The 15738-nt window shown below is 32.6% G+C and overlaps 3 protein-coding genes and 1 long non-coding RNA gene across 7 annotated transcripts in view; 1 reads left to right on the forward strand and 3 right to left on the reverse strand.

The window, feature by feature from the left end:
• The window catches only part of LOC135137696 (uncharacterized), a 234463-nt gene that overhangs the window by 213774 nt on the left and 4951 nt on the right, over positions 1-15738 (reverse strand). The window lies entirely within an intron of this gene.
• The window catches only part of LOC135137692 (uncharacterized protein K02A2.6-like), a 197924-nt gene that overhangs the window by 86388 nt on the left and 95798 nt on the right, over positions 1-15738 (reverse strand). The window lies entirely within an intron of this gene.
• LOC135137693 (tRNA pseudouridine(38/39) synthase) lies at positions 1781-12684 on the forward strand. 4 transcript variants are annotated; one of them, XR_010281909.1, is made up of 8 exons: positions 1781-1986; positions 2063-2187; positions 2250-2451; positions 2506-2848; positions 2897-3044; positions 6404-6547; positions 12213-12321; positions 12382-12472. XR_010281909.1 is itself a non-coding variant. In XM_064067409.1 (8 exons), exons 1-8 carry the CDS (start codon positions 1957-1959, stop codon positions 12631-12633), a joined length of 1188 nt encoding a protein of 395 aa, XP_063923479.1. In that variant the 5' UTR covers positions 1842-1956; the 3' UTR covers positions 12634-12684. The 4 variants fall into 4 exon arrangements, 3 of the variants coding, with proteins under 3 accessions (XP_063923480.1, XP_063923481.1, XP_063923479.1); XM_064067409.1 differs by lacking the exon at positions 12213-12321 and adding an exon at positions 12569-12684 and having other exon boundaries at positions 1842-1986; positions 12382-12512; XM_064067410.1 differs by lacking the exons at positions 12213-12321; positions 12382-12472 and adding an exon at positions 11242-11616 and having other exon boundaries at positions 1836-1986.
• Positions 12624-13169, reverse strand: LOC135137695 (thioredoxin, mitochondrial). Its single transcript, XM_064067416.1, has one exon. It carries the CDS (start codon positions 13095-13097, stop codon positions 12684-12686), a length of 414 nt encoding a protein of 137 aa, XP_063923486.1. The 5' UTR covers positions 13098-13169; the 3' UTR covers positions 12624-12683.

Genomic DNA, 15738 nt, shown 5'->3' on the forward strand with positions numbered 1-15738 from the left:
GCATCCTCGTTAAATGGAGACATTTGAAACGTAGGGCTTTGAAAACTTTGACAATTTTTGATACGTTTTGATTTTTGCTGATTTGTACCTTCCCTTTATATCAGGTAAACATCGTTGTTATGCAAATGGAATTCTAACAATATTATTACAAAAACAACACAACCATATTTTTGTACATTCTAATTGAAATGATAATTAAACATGGTCATGGGCGAGAGAAATATTAACTAAAAGTTTTATTATTAGTTACTATGATAATGAATGTGTTGTGTACATAGTTGTTACACGTAACAAAAGAACCAATTTTAAAATCATTATAACTCCACAAAAATGTGAGAAGGAATTTGTTTACTATTTTTCCCAGATTCACCAGTTGATTGTTAAGAGCGTAGCGGAGAGTTAACCCGCTGTTTTCCAGACATCCGGTATAGGTGTACTTTGCCACAATAAAGTCAGAAAAGTGGTCAAAGATTGTGATTTAATGAGTATTAGATTATTTAAAAGCGTAGATGAATTTTTGTGTTCCCAATTTTGACTAGACCTATGTACTAGAAGTATTTGTGTGACAATAAAGTTAAACTTAACCATCGACGTTTTTACTGCAAATGCAAACTCAATTAAATGTTAATCAAATTGACCAGAATTTAACTCCAAAGTGCTTTAAATAGCCATTTCGAAAACACACGATTATTTTGACGTAGTATTTTAATAAGGACAAAGTGACATAAAAATTACTAATAATTTGCCGCGCAACACCCTTACCAACCTTGTAATTAAAAAATCCACCAATTTTTAACATTTAGTTGGCATATATTAAAAAATAAATAAAAGTAATTTGGGATCCACTTCAACTTGCCTTTGACGCAATGTTTTGTGTTTCTTCGGGAACTTCTGGGAACTCGGTTGAACATGAATTGAACCATGGTAGAAGGAGACATGATATAGGCATCAAGGCATCCGATGTACCAATTTAAAAATCGTCTGCGCATCCATTTGTGACGTTAGGTGGCATCAACGATCTTGTGACTCTTGTGAGCTTCGCTAGGGAAGTCTAGGGAATTTTAGCTTGAGTTGTCATTGCTCTGTCCAATACGTCAATTAGTTGTCGGCTAACGAAAGTTATTGAAATTAATAATGATAAAAATGTAATTATTAAAAGTTGAATGGTCCAAAAATGTGGTTTCGTATCAATTTCGATAAATCTGGGACATCAGCAAATGCAAATAACAATTTGTTCGTATCTCTTGAGTGTTGAAAAGAGGTTTTTGACATATTTATGCTCAGTTCTCTCCACAAACCTAATTTCTGCGATCACATCACACATACGACTGCAACAACTGAATAATCATAAATAAATTTTTCCAACTTAAATAATGTATTTTAAATTTTGCGCTAATTTCACCCCACTTGACGTCACACCCGATGCGTATGCCTATACCATGTCTCCTTCTACCATGGGTTGAACACAGTTATGAAAATCAATGAAAATTTAATGATTATGATTTAACCACTTAACTAGCTATTCACAAATTTAAAAGATTCTTTTGAGGACGACAACGGCAGCACCTATTATAAATTATTAATCATTTTAAAACCGAAGTGAAAGAGTTGCAGAAAAAAATTCTTGTGTTGAGTCAAGGAAGTCCACTTTCAAATTTGGAACCGTTTCTAGTTCCTAAGCCACGCACTAGAGGCGCACAAATTGAACAAAATACAAATATTAGAAATCATGTTCTCAGGGAAGATCATGTTATTCTATGGTATTATCATATGTCAGTGCATCTGTGCTATTCAATATCCAATAATAGTAATATTAATATTCTCTTATTTATGTCAATAATAGAATATCCTTCTGAGTGTGTTTCTGAGTACTGAATAGGGAAACACTTTTTTGTTTTATTAATTTAACATTGTGTTTATTACTTTATTATCTACCAAGTTACCCATGAATTAGGGATGGATGAATTTGAAAATTATTCTAGAGAGGTAAACTAAACTCACATTTATGATTTTTTATTAGAATGTGATTATATTATATCATTTTAATATAATTATATTTTAGCAATTAGTCGCATATATAAAATCTTTAAAAAATCAAAACACTCAACTGCTGCAAACTGTAGTTAAAAATGACACGAATAAGAAACAACTTCGACGAAAGACCAGTAAACCATTTGATTTTGATAAGTAAGTATACATAAAAGTAGAAATACAATAACTACTAAATAATTCTAAATTGTTTTTTTCAGATGTAAATATCGACACGTCTTATTGAAATTTTTTTATCTAGGCTGGGATTATGATGGTTATGTTACGCAAGAAGATACCAGCAATACTGTGGAACATTCCATATTTAAAGCTTTAATCAAAACCTGTCTCATTAAAAATCGTTCTACTTCAAATTATCATCGTTGCGGACGCACTGATAAAGGTGTTAGTGCGTTTTCTCAGGTTTTTTTCTGTTTATATCTATGTATGTCCATTTAGGTGTATCTGAATTTACAGGTTATATCTGTTGACTTGAGATCTAAATCTGAAAACATTGAAGATGAGCTCAACTATTGCAAAATGTTGAACAGTGTATTACCTGCGAGTATTCAGTTTACAGCATGGTGCCCTGTTGGAAATAATTTCAGTGCACGTTTTGATTGCAGAAGGCGGACATATAAATATTTCTTCCCAAAGGGAAATTTGGATGTTAGAGCAATGACCATAGCCGCTAAGTATTTGGAAGGCACACATGATTTTAGAAACTTTTGTAAAATGGATGTCAATAATGGAGTTGTTGAATTTGTACGGTGTATTTTGTCAATAGATTTCAGCAGCTTTAATGAAGGGTGTCATAGCGGTAAAAATATATAAAGGAGTTGTTAGAAGGCTAATTGTTAGGTTGCAGATGATTCAGTTTATGTTATGACTGTCACTGGTAATGCATTTTTGTGGCATCAGATACGTTACATATTTGGAATATTGATTTTAATTGGACAACATAAGGAAAAACCTGAAATTATATTAGAACTTTTAGATGTAACAAGTAATCCAAGGTAAGATTATTTGGTAAATGTAAATAACAGGCATGATAGTATAAACTTTATAGCTGTTCCATTTATGACTGACTCTTTTCCTTCAAGTTTTTTCTTGTTTAAACAATACTGTGAAATTTAGAAAATTTGTGTGTTAGTGAATCAGTCCAAAAAGCATATTTTTACTTCCTGAGCGGAAGCTACGAAAGTATAGTATAGTCTGGTCAAAATAGACATAAAATAGTGATCAAATAATAAAAACTCTTTGACAGAGCTGAATTTTGGTACAGACCTTGGGTACACAAGTAGAAATAAATTGTCAAAAGTCCCCATAGATCCCGTGTGTGCGAAAAGTTATTCAAGGTCAAAAGTAATTTTTTTTTGGTTTCGATTTTTCTCGAAAACGGTAAGTTTTATCAAAAATATAGTTCAGACAAAAATTATAGAGCTTAAAATTACTTACAAAAATGGTCCTTATACTTTTTTCCCTAAGAATGACCATTCCTAAGATATTGCCGTTCTAAAAGTTGAAGGAGTTACATTCTACATACGTGATATGCACACATTTCCACGCCACCTGTGATGTAGTGTACTTGGCGCTTTTTTTTTAACGTGGTTTCCCCAGTAGGCCTACGATCTGTTATGACGGAGTTTTATGGGAAAATACTGTAATTACTGCATGATGATTATTGATATAGTTTAAACTATGGTTCTAATTTCTGTTAACATTTTAATCTGATTCATACTCTTCAAATTCGACTTCAACAGTCATGTCTTCTTCAATTTCTTCTTCTTCTTCCTCTTCTTCTTGCTGGATGTTCATAAATTGTTCAACTGAAGATGAGTCAGTTGTCTCTTCATCGATGTCACATGAATCTTCGTCTGTTGGATTCCATTGAACATTCGAGCAAGAGTGACCTTGGCAATTAGTGCACGCTGGTGAACACAACAACCCTACTCTTCTACAGCCACACTTAGTACAACAACCGTTTTTGCAATTGCAAAAAATAGTGTTTAGGAGTTTTTTGGGGCAGGTGGGAGTGTAGTTTGAATCGGTTCCAAAGTATAATCTGTTAATTTCCAACCCCAGTCTTCGGGGTTCAGTTGATAGCCTAGCCATGTCTGAACTTGATAGTATACCTACTCGATACAAGTGTTGATGAGCAGAAGCCATGTTGGAGGAAGACAAGGTAGTTGTACTTGTTTCTTGTTTCGTTTTTTTTTTTTTAAGTTAAATATCTATACTTGTCGAAACAACTAATTTTTTTGGAGCTCCATAAACCGTAAGGAGAAAGCGAATTCCTTTTGTGATTATCGTTTGAGGAGACGCGCCAATTTCTTCAAATACTTTGGCGCAATCAGTTAAGTCCTTTTTTCAAGTAATTTCAGTACTCATGTTTTACCTCTTCTGAACAGTGCTGATGTAGTATCGCAGCCGGTTATTACATGTAAAAATAAAATATGGTTTTGGCATTTTGGATAAAAAGATAAACTGCTTGAAGAATATATTTCTGCTCGCTGTTGAGCCTTTCCAGATTTAAAAATTAAATGATTTTATCAATCTATAGTAGAAGAGGCTGACTAAGGGATTGAGTTTCTTTTGAGTGTATATTCTCAGAATTGTTAGTAGTTATTTATTATATTGTTCGTAGTTATTTTATACAGGTAAGAGACATGAATGGCATTTTTAGTTATATTAGGAGTCTGACTATGTATATACGTGGAATTTGTGTGCATATCATGTAGAATGCAACTCCTTCAACTTTTAGAACGGCGATATCTTGGGAATGGTGATTCTTAGGGAAAAAAGTATAAGGATCATTTTTGTAGATAATTTTATGATTTTTGTCTGAACTATATTTTTGATAAAACTTACCGTTTTCGAGAAAAATCGAAAAAACCAAAAATGTTGACATTTGATTTTGAATAACTTTTTTAGCACACATGGGATCTATGGGGATTTTTGCCACTTTATTTCTACTGGTGTACCCAAGGTCTCTACCAAAATTCAGCTCTGTCGGAGTTTTTGTTATTTGAAATGTCTATTTTGACCGGACTAGTAATCAAGTCGAATGGCCACTTTTGTTTTCTTGACGTTTCATGACCCCTACAGTACGAAAAAAGTAATCTACCATTTCCGTCCGTCTGTCTGCCTGGCTGTCTGTCTAACTGTGTGATGTCTGTATCCATTTTTATTAAACACGTAATCTTTGAAAAATATCATGTAGATGCTAACCAAAATTTGGCTAATTATACCCACCAACAAGTTGATGACGTCATTTCAATGAATTGTGTCTTAAACTAATTTGAATGTCATACAAAAATATACAGATAGTGTAAACGTTCAAATTTTCATAAAAACATTTGCAAGGTATAATAATGTTATATTACCGACACAGGATATAAGTCTTCGTGGTGCAGTAGCTGTATCAGCGAAAACGCTACCTGCGGCGAACCCGTACGAACTACGATTGTGGGTTCGATGCCGAACTTGGCTTTTTTTTTCTTGCATTGGTAATACGCTGACTACATATTTGTTTTGTGCTGTGACTAGTATTACACTTGTTGATGACGTTATCACAAATTTTTTATTGGTCAAATTAAGAACGAGTCATCCCATTTTCTCGAAAATGTGAAGAATACGCAGGTCTTTATATAATAATGATGAAATAAGAATTATATTATTCAGAACAGTTTGTCCGACTGTGGTTTAATTAATAATTTTAGTCCTGTGTTGTGAGAAGACAAACTTACTCAAATCAAATTTTTTAATTTTTTTTTTAAGAGCTGGATTTGTCGGATTATACTTATAGCGTTGGACCAATTTTTTATTGATCAAATTAAGACCCTTATTTTCTTTCTAAGAACTCATCATATTTTGGACATTTTGGGTAGAATTTATTCGGCAAAATTTTGAGATGACGTCATCAATTTTTGGTGGGAATAAACAGATATATTTTGATTAATAATTTGCTATGCTTACAATAACTTTAAAACGTCTGCAAGATTTCAAATTATTCAGTTTTGCAATTCTTGATTTATTCAATAAAATAAATTAACTGATTTATTAATTTTTTTGAGTCACCTGTAGAACCAAATCTAAAAAATATTAATGCAATCATAAGTTACAAGTATAGATTAATCATATTTTGTCCATTTTGAGATAGGATTGATTTGGCAAAATTGTGAGATGACGTCATCAATTTTTTGAAGTTGATAAACAGATACATTTTGATTAAAAATAAAAGTAAATTATTCACTAAGATTTAGACGAATTGTGGGAAAATAAGACACAATAAAATTTAATTTAATATTATTGTATGTGTGTATGCGTGTGGAAGTTCTGTTTTGTCAATGGTTCAGTTTAATTTCAATTCTAGGAAACCAGATTATCACCTAGCGAGTGAGATCCCTTTGAATTTATATGATTGTTACTATGACAAGATCGACTGGATATACGATCAAAAATCATTAAAAGTGGTCGCTTCAAAACTGCAAGAAATGTGGACATTTTCAGAAATAAAGTAAGTATGATTCTCTTTTTGAGTTTTAGTAATAAACAAGACACTCAAAAATAATTTTGAGTCAGTGAATTATTTCTTTTAACTCTGCGGATTAAAATGAGTGAATTATAACTGAAAATATACTTTATGCCTTAAGTTGTAGGAGCATTTATACACACCTCAAAAAAATTAACGCAACACGTTGATTTTGCGAATTTACTGTAAGAGATGTTCCTGTAGGCGACTGTAGCGTTTATAGTGAAGTAAAATAAAGACAAAACGAGCAAAAACAAAATTTACTACCAGAAGTTGGTCTTTTATGTTAGCCATTAAATGTTAATAACAATTCAACACCAACAAAAGTCAAATTAATACGAAATATTTCCATCTCTAGCTCTAATAACAGCCTGCATTAGGCGAGGCATACTCTCGATTAAACGCCTAATGTATTCTTACGGAAGATATTCCTATTCTTGCAAGATGGCATTCTACATGGCATTAAGATCTCCAAGAACCAGTCTGCGCTCCTTTATCCTCAGTTTCACATAATCCCATACATGTTCAATGGGGTTCATGTCGGGAGTCCTGGCTGGCCATGGTAGAAGCGGAATTTCAACCTTTTCTGAATATCGTTGCACAATGTGTGCTGTATGAGGCCGCGCATTATCGTGTATATATGTATGTAAAATTTAGCCCTATGTATTAGGCTCCATAGGGCATAACATGAGGTTCCAAAACATCGGTAATATACCGTGTAGCTGTTAAACGAGCTCCTGGTAGCGCCACCAATTCAGTATGTCCGGTGTAGGAAATGCCACCCCAAAACATTATAGAGCTTCCTCCAAAATTCACTTGTGGAAGAATATTGATAGGCAAATATCGCTTGCCAGATCATCTGTACATCGCCATACGGCGATCTGAGGAATACAGGCAAAAACGAGATTCGTCTGCAAACAGTATATTGCTCAAATCCTCGACATTCCAATGCTGATGATTTAGCGCAAAGTTTAAACGCGCTACCTTGTGCGCCCTGGTGAGCAAGGGTGTTTTGGTAGGTACGCTTGGACGCAAACGATTTCGTACCGTTTGAGTACTCAGCACCACATCGCGGGCAGCTAAAATCTCTTTTTGGAGCATTCTTGCTGTGCAGTGTCGCGACCTGAGTACTGTTAAGCGCAAAAAATCGGTCGTCTCGTTGTAATGTTTTCCGTTTACGACCTTGTCCTAGTCTTCTATTCATGCTTCCAGTAGTACGATACTTTTGCATTAGTTTAGAAATGGTCGAACGATCAACGCCCAACAGATTGACCACATAGCGTTGGGTCTAACCAAAGCTACAGCCCGGATGGCCGCTTCTTCGATAAATTACGCGTAATGCGATTAGGAACATTCATTATAAGCGAAAATGACGTTTTCACTTCAAACATTTCACAAACATGTGATTTAGAATTGGGTATAAGGGTACCATGATAAGATACTTTCCTTCTTTTAATAGATCCACCAGTTACAAATGATAAGGAACTTTTTTTTGTGTAGATGAAACAAAATTCGTTCTAACTAATCATAAGGCATGTTTTTTAGTATCTTTTTTTAATTTTTTCAGTTATTAACAAATTTGAAATGTTGCGTTAATTTTTTTGAGGAGTGTATTTTGATATATTTTTTCAGTATTTGATAACTTTTACTTATTCATTTTTAATAAATTTTAGCACAAAGTTGTGGAGTGAAATTTTTACGAGTACGTCACGAAAGTTAATTTCTGTGCGTTTTTCGTAGGTACTCTTTGGGTTTTGGCCCAGGGGGTTACGCTTTCTCGTTCGATTCATTTTTACTTACAATAATTTATAACAATACTTTTGCTTTTAATTGCACCAAAAATAAAAATTTATTTAATCCAAAAAAAGTACTTGTCTTTGGTGGTTTTCTACGATAATAAACTCACTTTCTGTCGGGTGAATGTTACTAATAATATATGAGGTTAACTTCTGTTTGTTTATTTTGTAAGCAGATATTATAAGTGTGGTGGCACCATATAACCGTGGTACGCAAGGAGAAATAATCACGACGGTATAGCTTAGTAGTCAGAACATTCGCCCGGCACATGGGAAGACGTAGTTGCGAATCCCACACCGCCTGAGATAATTATTCTTCGCTTACTATTTGATGACATCATCTCAATATTTTAATAAACATATTTCAGATTGTAACTAACCTAGCAAGGGTGGGGCGTGAGTTGATTAGAAATAATATTTGGTTTAAAAAATAAATGGCTAGCGTGAATTTATATGATCTTCTATCTGAAAAGTGCCAATGGCACATCACAGAAAATGGGAATTCTCTTACCTCTCGAAGCTTACCTTTTCGCTGCTCGAGGGCAGGGAGTCACTCACTAGTACCACAGTCCTTAAATCACTATTATTTTAATCAATCTCGGAAGGGTTGGCGCAAAGCCTTACTTATTTATACACACTAATTACACAGTAGAACAATGTTTTTGTTACATATATTTTCTAAACTTGGTCGGAAAGGGAATTTTGTGCTGAACAACTCTTAAAAGAGATAATATACCCATGTCGTCAAAAAAAAATTTTCAAATTTTGATTGTCGTCCGGTGAACAATTAGAAAAAATGCAGTGAATTCTAATTTTACATAGAAAAACGCGCAAGAAGCACTAAAAAAATGTTCCACAGATTTCTGTCGACAAATATGTAATTATGTCTACGAATATTTAACCTGCCTAGAATATGTAGAAGGATCTAACTCTTTATAAAAGCCTCATGTATTCGGAAAAAATGGATACTTGGGTCTTTGTCTTAAATCTTCCTTCGACTTTCTTGATTCTCGATCAAAAGATTATCAGCAAAGAAATTTAAATGAGACATAATTTGTGGAACGTTTGTTTCCTAAAAATTCACTGATCACTAAACTAATTGATTCCCAAGTAAATTTTTCCGTATCATTCAAATCGAACATCCTAAATGTAGAAAACGTACATAATATGAAAACTGAAATTCATTGTAATCTTTTAGTTTTCATCTTGGTTTATGTTAGCAGCAGAAAGCTTAGGAAATATTGTTTTCAGATGTTTAAATGCTTTCTCTCTTGTATTTCACTTGCATAAGAAGCACATATGATTGGTATATCCAGATTCGAAGCCAGTTACTAAAGCTACAATTTTTAAATCGCCTATCAAATTGCCCTCAAATTTTTTGTCGTTAATACAGTTTAACAAGTGTTGAATATTCTCATATGTTTCTGCAGTTTGTATGGAGTATATACTCGGCAGTACTAAATATTTATTCCCATTATGCTATAGTACACCTTTAACTGGAACTATCTATGAACAATCTCCAAAAAAAAAATTTTTTTGACGACATAGGCATAATGTCTTATTAGATTCAGCACAAAATAACCTTTCAGAATGCTTGTAACAAGAATTTTTTCTAAAATTGTTCGACTGTGTTATTTAAAATTACAACAAAAAGCTAGTCGAAAGTCATTTCGACAAAACTTCCCTCGCACATAAAGTATAATGGAACATATCCAGCACTTTCGAAAAACTATAAAATTTGATGTTGCGATTTTTATTTTTTTTTTTTTTTTACGAGAACCCATACGTAAAAATAAAGATGTATACATAATCTTAAAGTAAATATAAAAAAGCGTGCTACGCATATGTTTCAAATGAATTTTACTTTACACAATTTTGTAATGACCTCATCAACATTTTTAAAAGGACACATATCAACTCGGATTGGTGCAGTGTAATATTAAAAATAACATACATTTTTTGGGGGGCATAAGCAAGTATATTTTAGTTAATAATTTATTATGCTTATCATGTCTTTAAAACATCTGCAAGATTTCAAAGCATTTAGTTTTGCGGTTCAAAATTAAATTGCAAAATGTGGTTTTCAATTTTTTTTTTTTCTAAAACCTGACCATTTCGGGTAAAAACTCAAGACGGAGTCATAAACTACATGTGTAGGACTATGTTATTTTACATAATTTAAAACCCATTTCAGGAACTCCATATGTCACGGCTGTGACAGAATGTGGACATTTTTTCCTTTTTCTTTTAAATCAGAGATATTTTAGAACAAATACCATTGGCAGCATGTAGATTACAGTGTCAAGAATTATTTATAAAAAAATTGACGAGATACAATAATGGGTAAGAGACTGAGAAAACAAAATATGGCGTAACGGGTGTGATTCGTAGAAAATTGAGTATAATGTTTTAAAGACAAATTTTACTATTTCTGCGAATTTCAAAACCATTTTTGCTTTTCCTTCAATGCACAAACTAACGAAGACTTGGTAACAGTTTTTGGTCATAAATTACTTGGAATAACCCATGCAATTTTACACTGCATCACTTTAAATAGTGTAACGGCTGCGACTTACATATCTGGAATGTTAAAAATTATAGTAGAACTGGCATATTAAAATAAAATTATATCACAAGAAGAACAATTTTATTAACGTTTTAATATTTTAACATTTTTGACTTGAGAAAGGTTACCTTTTTGGGTATTACTCACACAGTTGTAAAAACAAACAGTTTGCATTTTGTTTCTTGATCCATAGAGATCTAGTTCTAGAGAAAATACAATTGAATCAAACCAAACACAAAGAGCTAATAAAAGTGTTAGCATGAGTATGGTTTAAAAAAGAATAAATATTTTACATTAACAGGTATTTTTTTTTTTAGAAAAAAATATTATCTCGGAATGATTAAGACTTTAAACTTCTGATTTTCAACATTCTCATATTTGTGGAACTTATTTCATTTTTTATTCACTCCGGCTCATTTCGTGTGGAGTTACTGATTTACTATGTACAATTTTGGAGTGACGTCATCACATTATTGGTGGGGATGATTGGAAAAATGTTGGTAAGTGTTTTACCATGTACATGATATGATATTCACAATACACATATGAAATGTGACAACAATCAGCCCAGTACTTTCGCAGATTATCCGTCTAATAAAAATCCGGAGACGGCAGACGGACGGACGGAAACAGGAGAACTATCTCTTCGTACTCTAGGTTAGGGGTCATGAAAGGTCGAGAAAACGTAAAAGTAGACGGACTTCTAAAATGATATAACAATATTTTACAATTCAACTTTGAAATTGCAAAACCAAATGCTTTGAAATCTTAGAAACATTTTACGGTTATCAGAATGGTAAATCTTTAATCAAAATTGATCCGTTTATGGCGCTCTCAAAAATTAACGACCTGATCTTACAATTTTACCGGTGAAAAGAAACCATTGTAGGAGTGGAGTCACGGTTCTAAGTAGGTACTGTGTAAACTCGTTAGACCAATTTTTTTTTTTTAATATGTAGTTTCGTCTGGTCTTTTTTTCTGCGGAAGTATGTCAATGTGCTATTTTCGCTTTTACGTTAGAAATGGAATTCGATTAACACACCTATTAATTGCAAACACCTAATTCCGCTAGTCCACCTATACTATTTCTCTGATAACGAAGGTATCGCAAAAAAAAAATAATTTAGGGCCTCCATCCAATCCTCCCTTGGTACCATCGCATTAAAGAATTAATTGTTTTAGTTTAAAATAAAAGGTCTGAATTGAATCACGTATTTTGTTTTACACTCTTCAAGTTTTTTTTTATTTATTTAATGTGTACAAATTTAATAAATATACATTTTTATAGCTCTTTTCCAAAAACCGGAAAAACAAATAGAAAGGTATAAAAATATGTACCTCCTCTTGTTGGATGTCTTCTTGCATTATTCCTCTGAACATATGAGTGGAAAGCTCCAGTATGATTTAAAAAAAAATCGTCCATATAGCTTTGAATCTAAACAACTGTTGTGTTCCAGAACCACTATGATGAAAAGTATGCTATTGGATTTAAAAAAACATGCTGATCCATGTCACCAAAATAATGATTGCCTCATACCAGGTATAAAACCAAGAAATTATATACCTGTCATGAAGAGACAGAGATGTGGTAAGTGCTTTTGTACCTTTCAAATTAAATTGTTGATACTGAACTTTAATTTTTAGACAGTTTGGAACATAAAATTCAACGTTCTCGTAAGAAACACTGCAAAAAAGAAGATGCCAGTTAAAATAATTTATTTTGCGGCTGTAAACTACATTGATTATATTATTACATATTTCACGTATTTTTCTTATCTAATTTATTTATAAGATTTTCTATCATGTCACTATTAACAAGTCCAATAAATTTATCAACAACCACTCCATTTTTTACAGCTATTACAGCTGGCACAGCTTTTACCTCAAAAGTGTGAACCAATTCAGCATGATGTTCAACATCTACAACTGCCAAATCAATACTGTCATGATGCTGCACTAGTTCCATCATTTTTGGAGTTAAAATATGGCATGGTTCACACCATTCGGCATGAAAGTTTACAATGACAGGGTTTTCAGAGTTCATTACCTTATTTAAAAACTCATCATTGCTTTTTATGGTGATAAGCCTGTTCAAATGTGATGAAAGGCTTAAATTTCTTACATAATTTCTAATTTGTGTGTTGATGTATTTTGAAGTCAACTTAAAATACATTTTACATATAAAATAATTTGACAGTTTTAGATCGAACTGGTTCTATGCAATGTAAAATAAAGAAGAATATAAATCCTAGGACTGCAGTTAATATTAGTAATGCTAAAAGTGTAACTTGGTATATATAGATGTGATCTTTATCCTATAATAAAATATGTACATTAAACATTTACAAAAAAAAAAAAAACAACTTACCAAGTTGCTTTGTATTTCAGAAATTTGAACAGGTGTACCAAGTGGTATGAATAACAAAATAATGGTAAATGTTCCTGCTATGCTTAGAGAAATCCAAGCAATATTATTCTGAAATTTGATGGCAAATACAAAAACTACCAGTGCCAGAATCCATACAGTTATTAGAAGAAAAAGTCCTATTCCCAGATTTCCGATTAACATTACTGTACTTTCATTGCATTTTGCATTTAATTTCCTAAAATTAATTACGGATCACTAAAGTTTAGGTTCTCTTATTAATGTAATAATCACGTTCACCACTTGGAAGACTAATAAGTAAAAACGGTCGTACCACAATAATTATTGTACCACTGCATTTCATTTCTCACTGCACTCTGTACACAACAGAAAAATCATAGGAAAAATGTTGAAAATACTGCAGCAACTTTAAATAAATAAGCTACCAAAGTCAGTACTATTTCTGATGATGTGACGACAATCGTTGTGTATTACGTCCTGAACTCACATTTGTTCACCATTCTATTATTATAATTAAGTCTGATTATGCACCAGACCACTGTACTGTACTGTAACTAAAAATGCTAATGGTAAAACCGCAATAATTACAGTTTGTTATTATAGGGATTCGAGATCGCTAGAAATAACTAACAGTAATTTTCTTGTCACTCAGATGCATTCTTGTAATCACTAAGACCAGAGATAATAGAGATATGACAGCTCGCAAAATTAAGCGACAATAGTCCTTACGTACTGTGCCCCAAACCGTCACTTTCGGGCGCGCTATTTAAATTGAAGTGAAACTTTCGTAGCGCGGCTATTTGATTACCAGGGATATTTCCAATCGTAAGAATATACCAAAAGTGGTTAATCTTTCTTCCAAAAATACTAGGTTCCTCATAAATGGAAAAAGACAAGATTAAAAAAATTACAATCATTAAGTTTATTCGAAAAATGATTGTAAATATTACATCTAACATTTGTTGGTGCTTTTGTAATGTTTACATCCTGATTAATAGTAAATGGATAAAAAAAAACATTAAATTACTCAAGATGCTTGTATTAACTTTTCTTATCCTTTAAAACTCTAAAATGTGCATACACAACACAAACTGTACAATTTTATAGCGAAGATAATAATAAAAGTACCCTCTAGCCCATTCGACGATTGTTATTACAACCTAACGTTGAAATTCAAGGACGACACTTTAAGGGGTACAAATACAGTTACAATATTGAATGTTACCTTTTCATTGCGAAGATGACTTTAGTCACTTTTAGTTCTGTGCGGGTGTTAATAAAACTATTTTTATCCTCATATTATTAATAGTTATTTGCATCACACTTTATTAAAATATAAGCAAATACAAGCTATTGTTCTGTATAAAATATATGCAGCACAACCCAACTGGTAATTGTGCTTTTGATTTAGCAACATTTTCTGGGGGCTAACAAATCCCACAAAATTGTGCAACATGTAATATTTGTATATAGTCTGTATTTATTGACTTCCAACCACTATCACCCTGAAACTTTCACTCACTTCGTCCACCTGCATGTCGTAAAACCTATCTTTTGTTCGCCCTTCCCAATAATTCTTATCCTTCGAAGATTTCGAGTACCTTCTAAGAACCCTTTCGACACAACCGTTTCACCGCTCTCTACCGACCTGTTTTTTCATTTTCAAAATCACAGACTCTAACACTTTTCCCTTATATACTGAACCGACAACATAAAAAATAAATACACCACGAACGCAAGTCCTGTTTTAATCATCTGATCACACCACAATTCTTATCTGCTAATGAAGATATCTCCAATTTAAGTGAGACCACCATAATTAATAATTCCCAACCACCTCATAATGCCCTAAAAATACATAGGATAGAGTACAAAGAGTTTGATTTAGCTGAACAAAATATCTTACGATAAATATGTGGATACTCAGTGGATGCATGCTTAAAACACTCTTCTCAGATATGCTGTGAATATACAAATGCATGTGGCAGAAATTCTAGAGACTACATTATTGTCGTTTCCAAGCCCACTATTCTGAAACTTTATCTTATGGCAATCTTAATGTTCCATATGAACAGTTTGCATATTACATTGAACAATTAGAAAATGTCTTCAGTAGTTCATTTGAACATAATACACTTTTGCTTCAAGTTCCTAGACAACTTAAAAATCAGCTGGCCTTAATAGCATCCATGTAGTAATCTCCCCCTTGATTACCTTTTGTCATTATTTGTGCGATTACGTATATTTTATACATTGAAATTCCATAATAGGGAACTACAGAAGCAACCTAAAAAACAGAGGAAATGAATCATTTTGTCCCATTTATAGAGCATTTGCCAGTTCCATCGATTAATAATTAATTATAACTGCAGAAAATCATCGGTTTACTTATCGATGTTATTTTTATAGAACTATTCCTGTACTTACC

The sequence above is a fragment of the Zophobas morio genome, unplaced genomic scaffold, assembly GCF_036711695.1.
Source record: "Zophobas morio isolate AGI-343-1 ecotype UQ-CSIRO unplaced genomic scaffold, CSIRO_AGI_Zmor_V1 ptg000029l, whole genome shotgun sequence".
NCBI lineage: Eukaryota > Metazoa > Arthropoda > Insecta > Coleoptera > Tenebrionidae > Zophobas > Zophobas morio.

Bases quoted from the DNA above. Each gene is read 5' to 3' on its own strand.
- LOC135137693 (XM_064067409.1), top strand. From the start codon at position 1,957: ATGGATGAATTTGAAAATTATTCTAGAGAG. The intron at 2,452-2,505 runs GTTTTTTTCTGT...CTGAATTTACAG, and splicing joins GTGTTAGTGCGTTTTCTCAG to GTTATATCTGTTGACTTGAG. The intron at 6,548-12,381 runs GTAAGTATGATT...GTTGTGTTCCAG, and splicing joins TGGACATTTTCAGAAATAAA to AACCACTATGATGAAAAGTA.
- LOC135137695 (XM_064067416.1), bottom strand. From the start codon at position 13,097: ATGTATTTTAAGTTGACTTCAAAATACATCAACACACAAATTAGAAAT.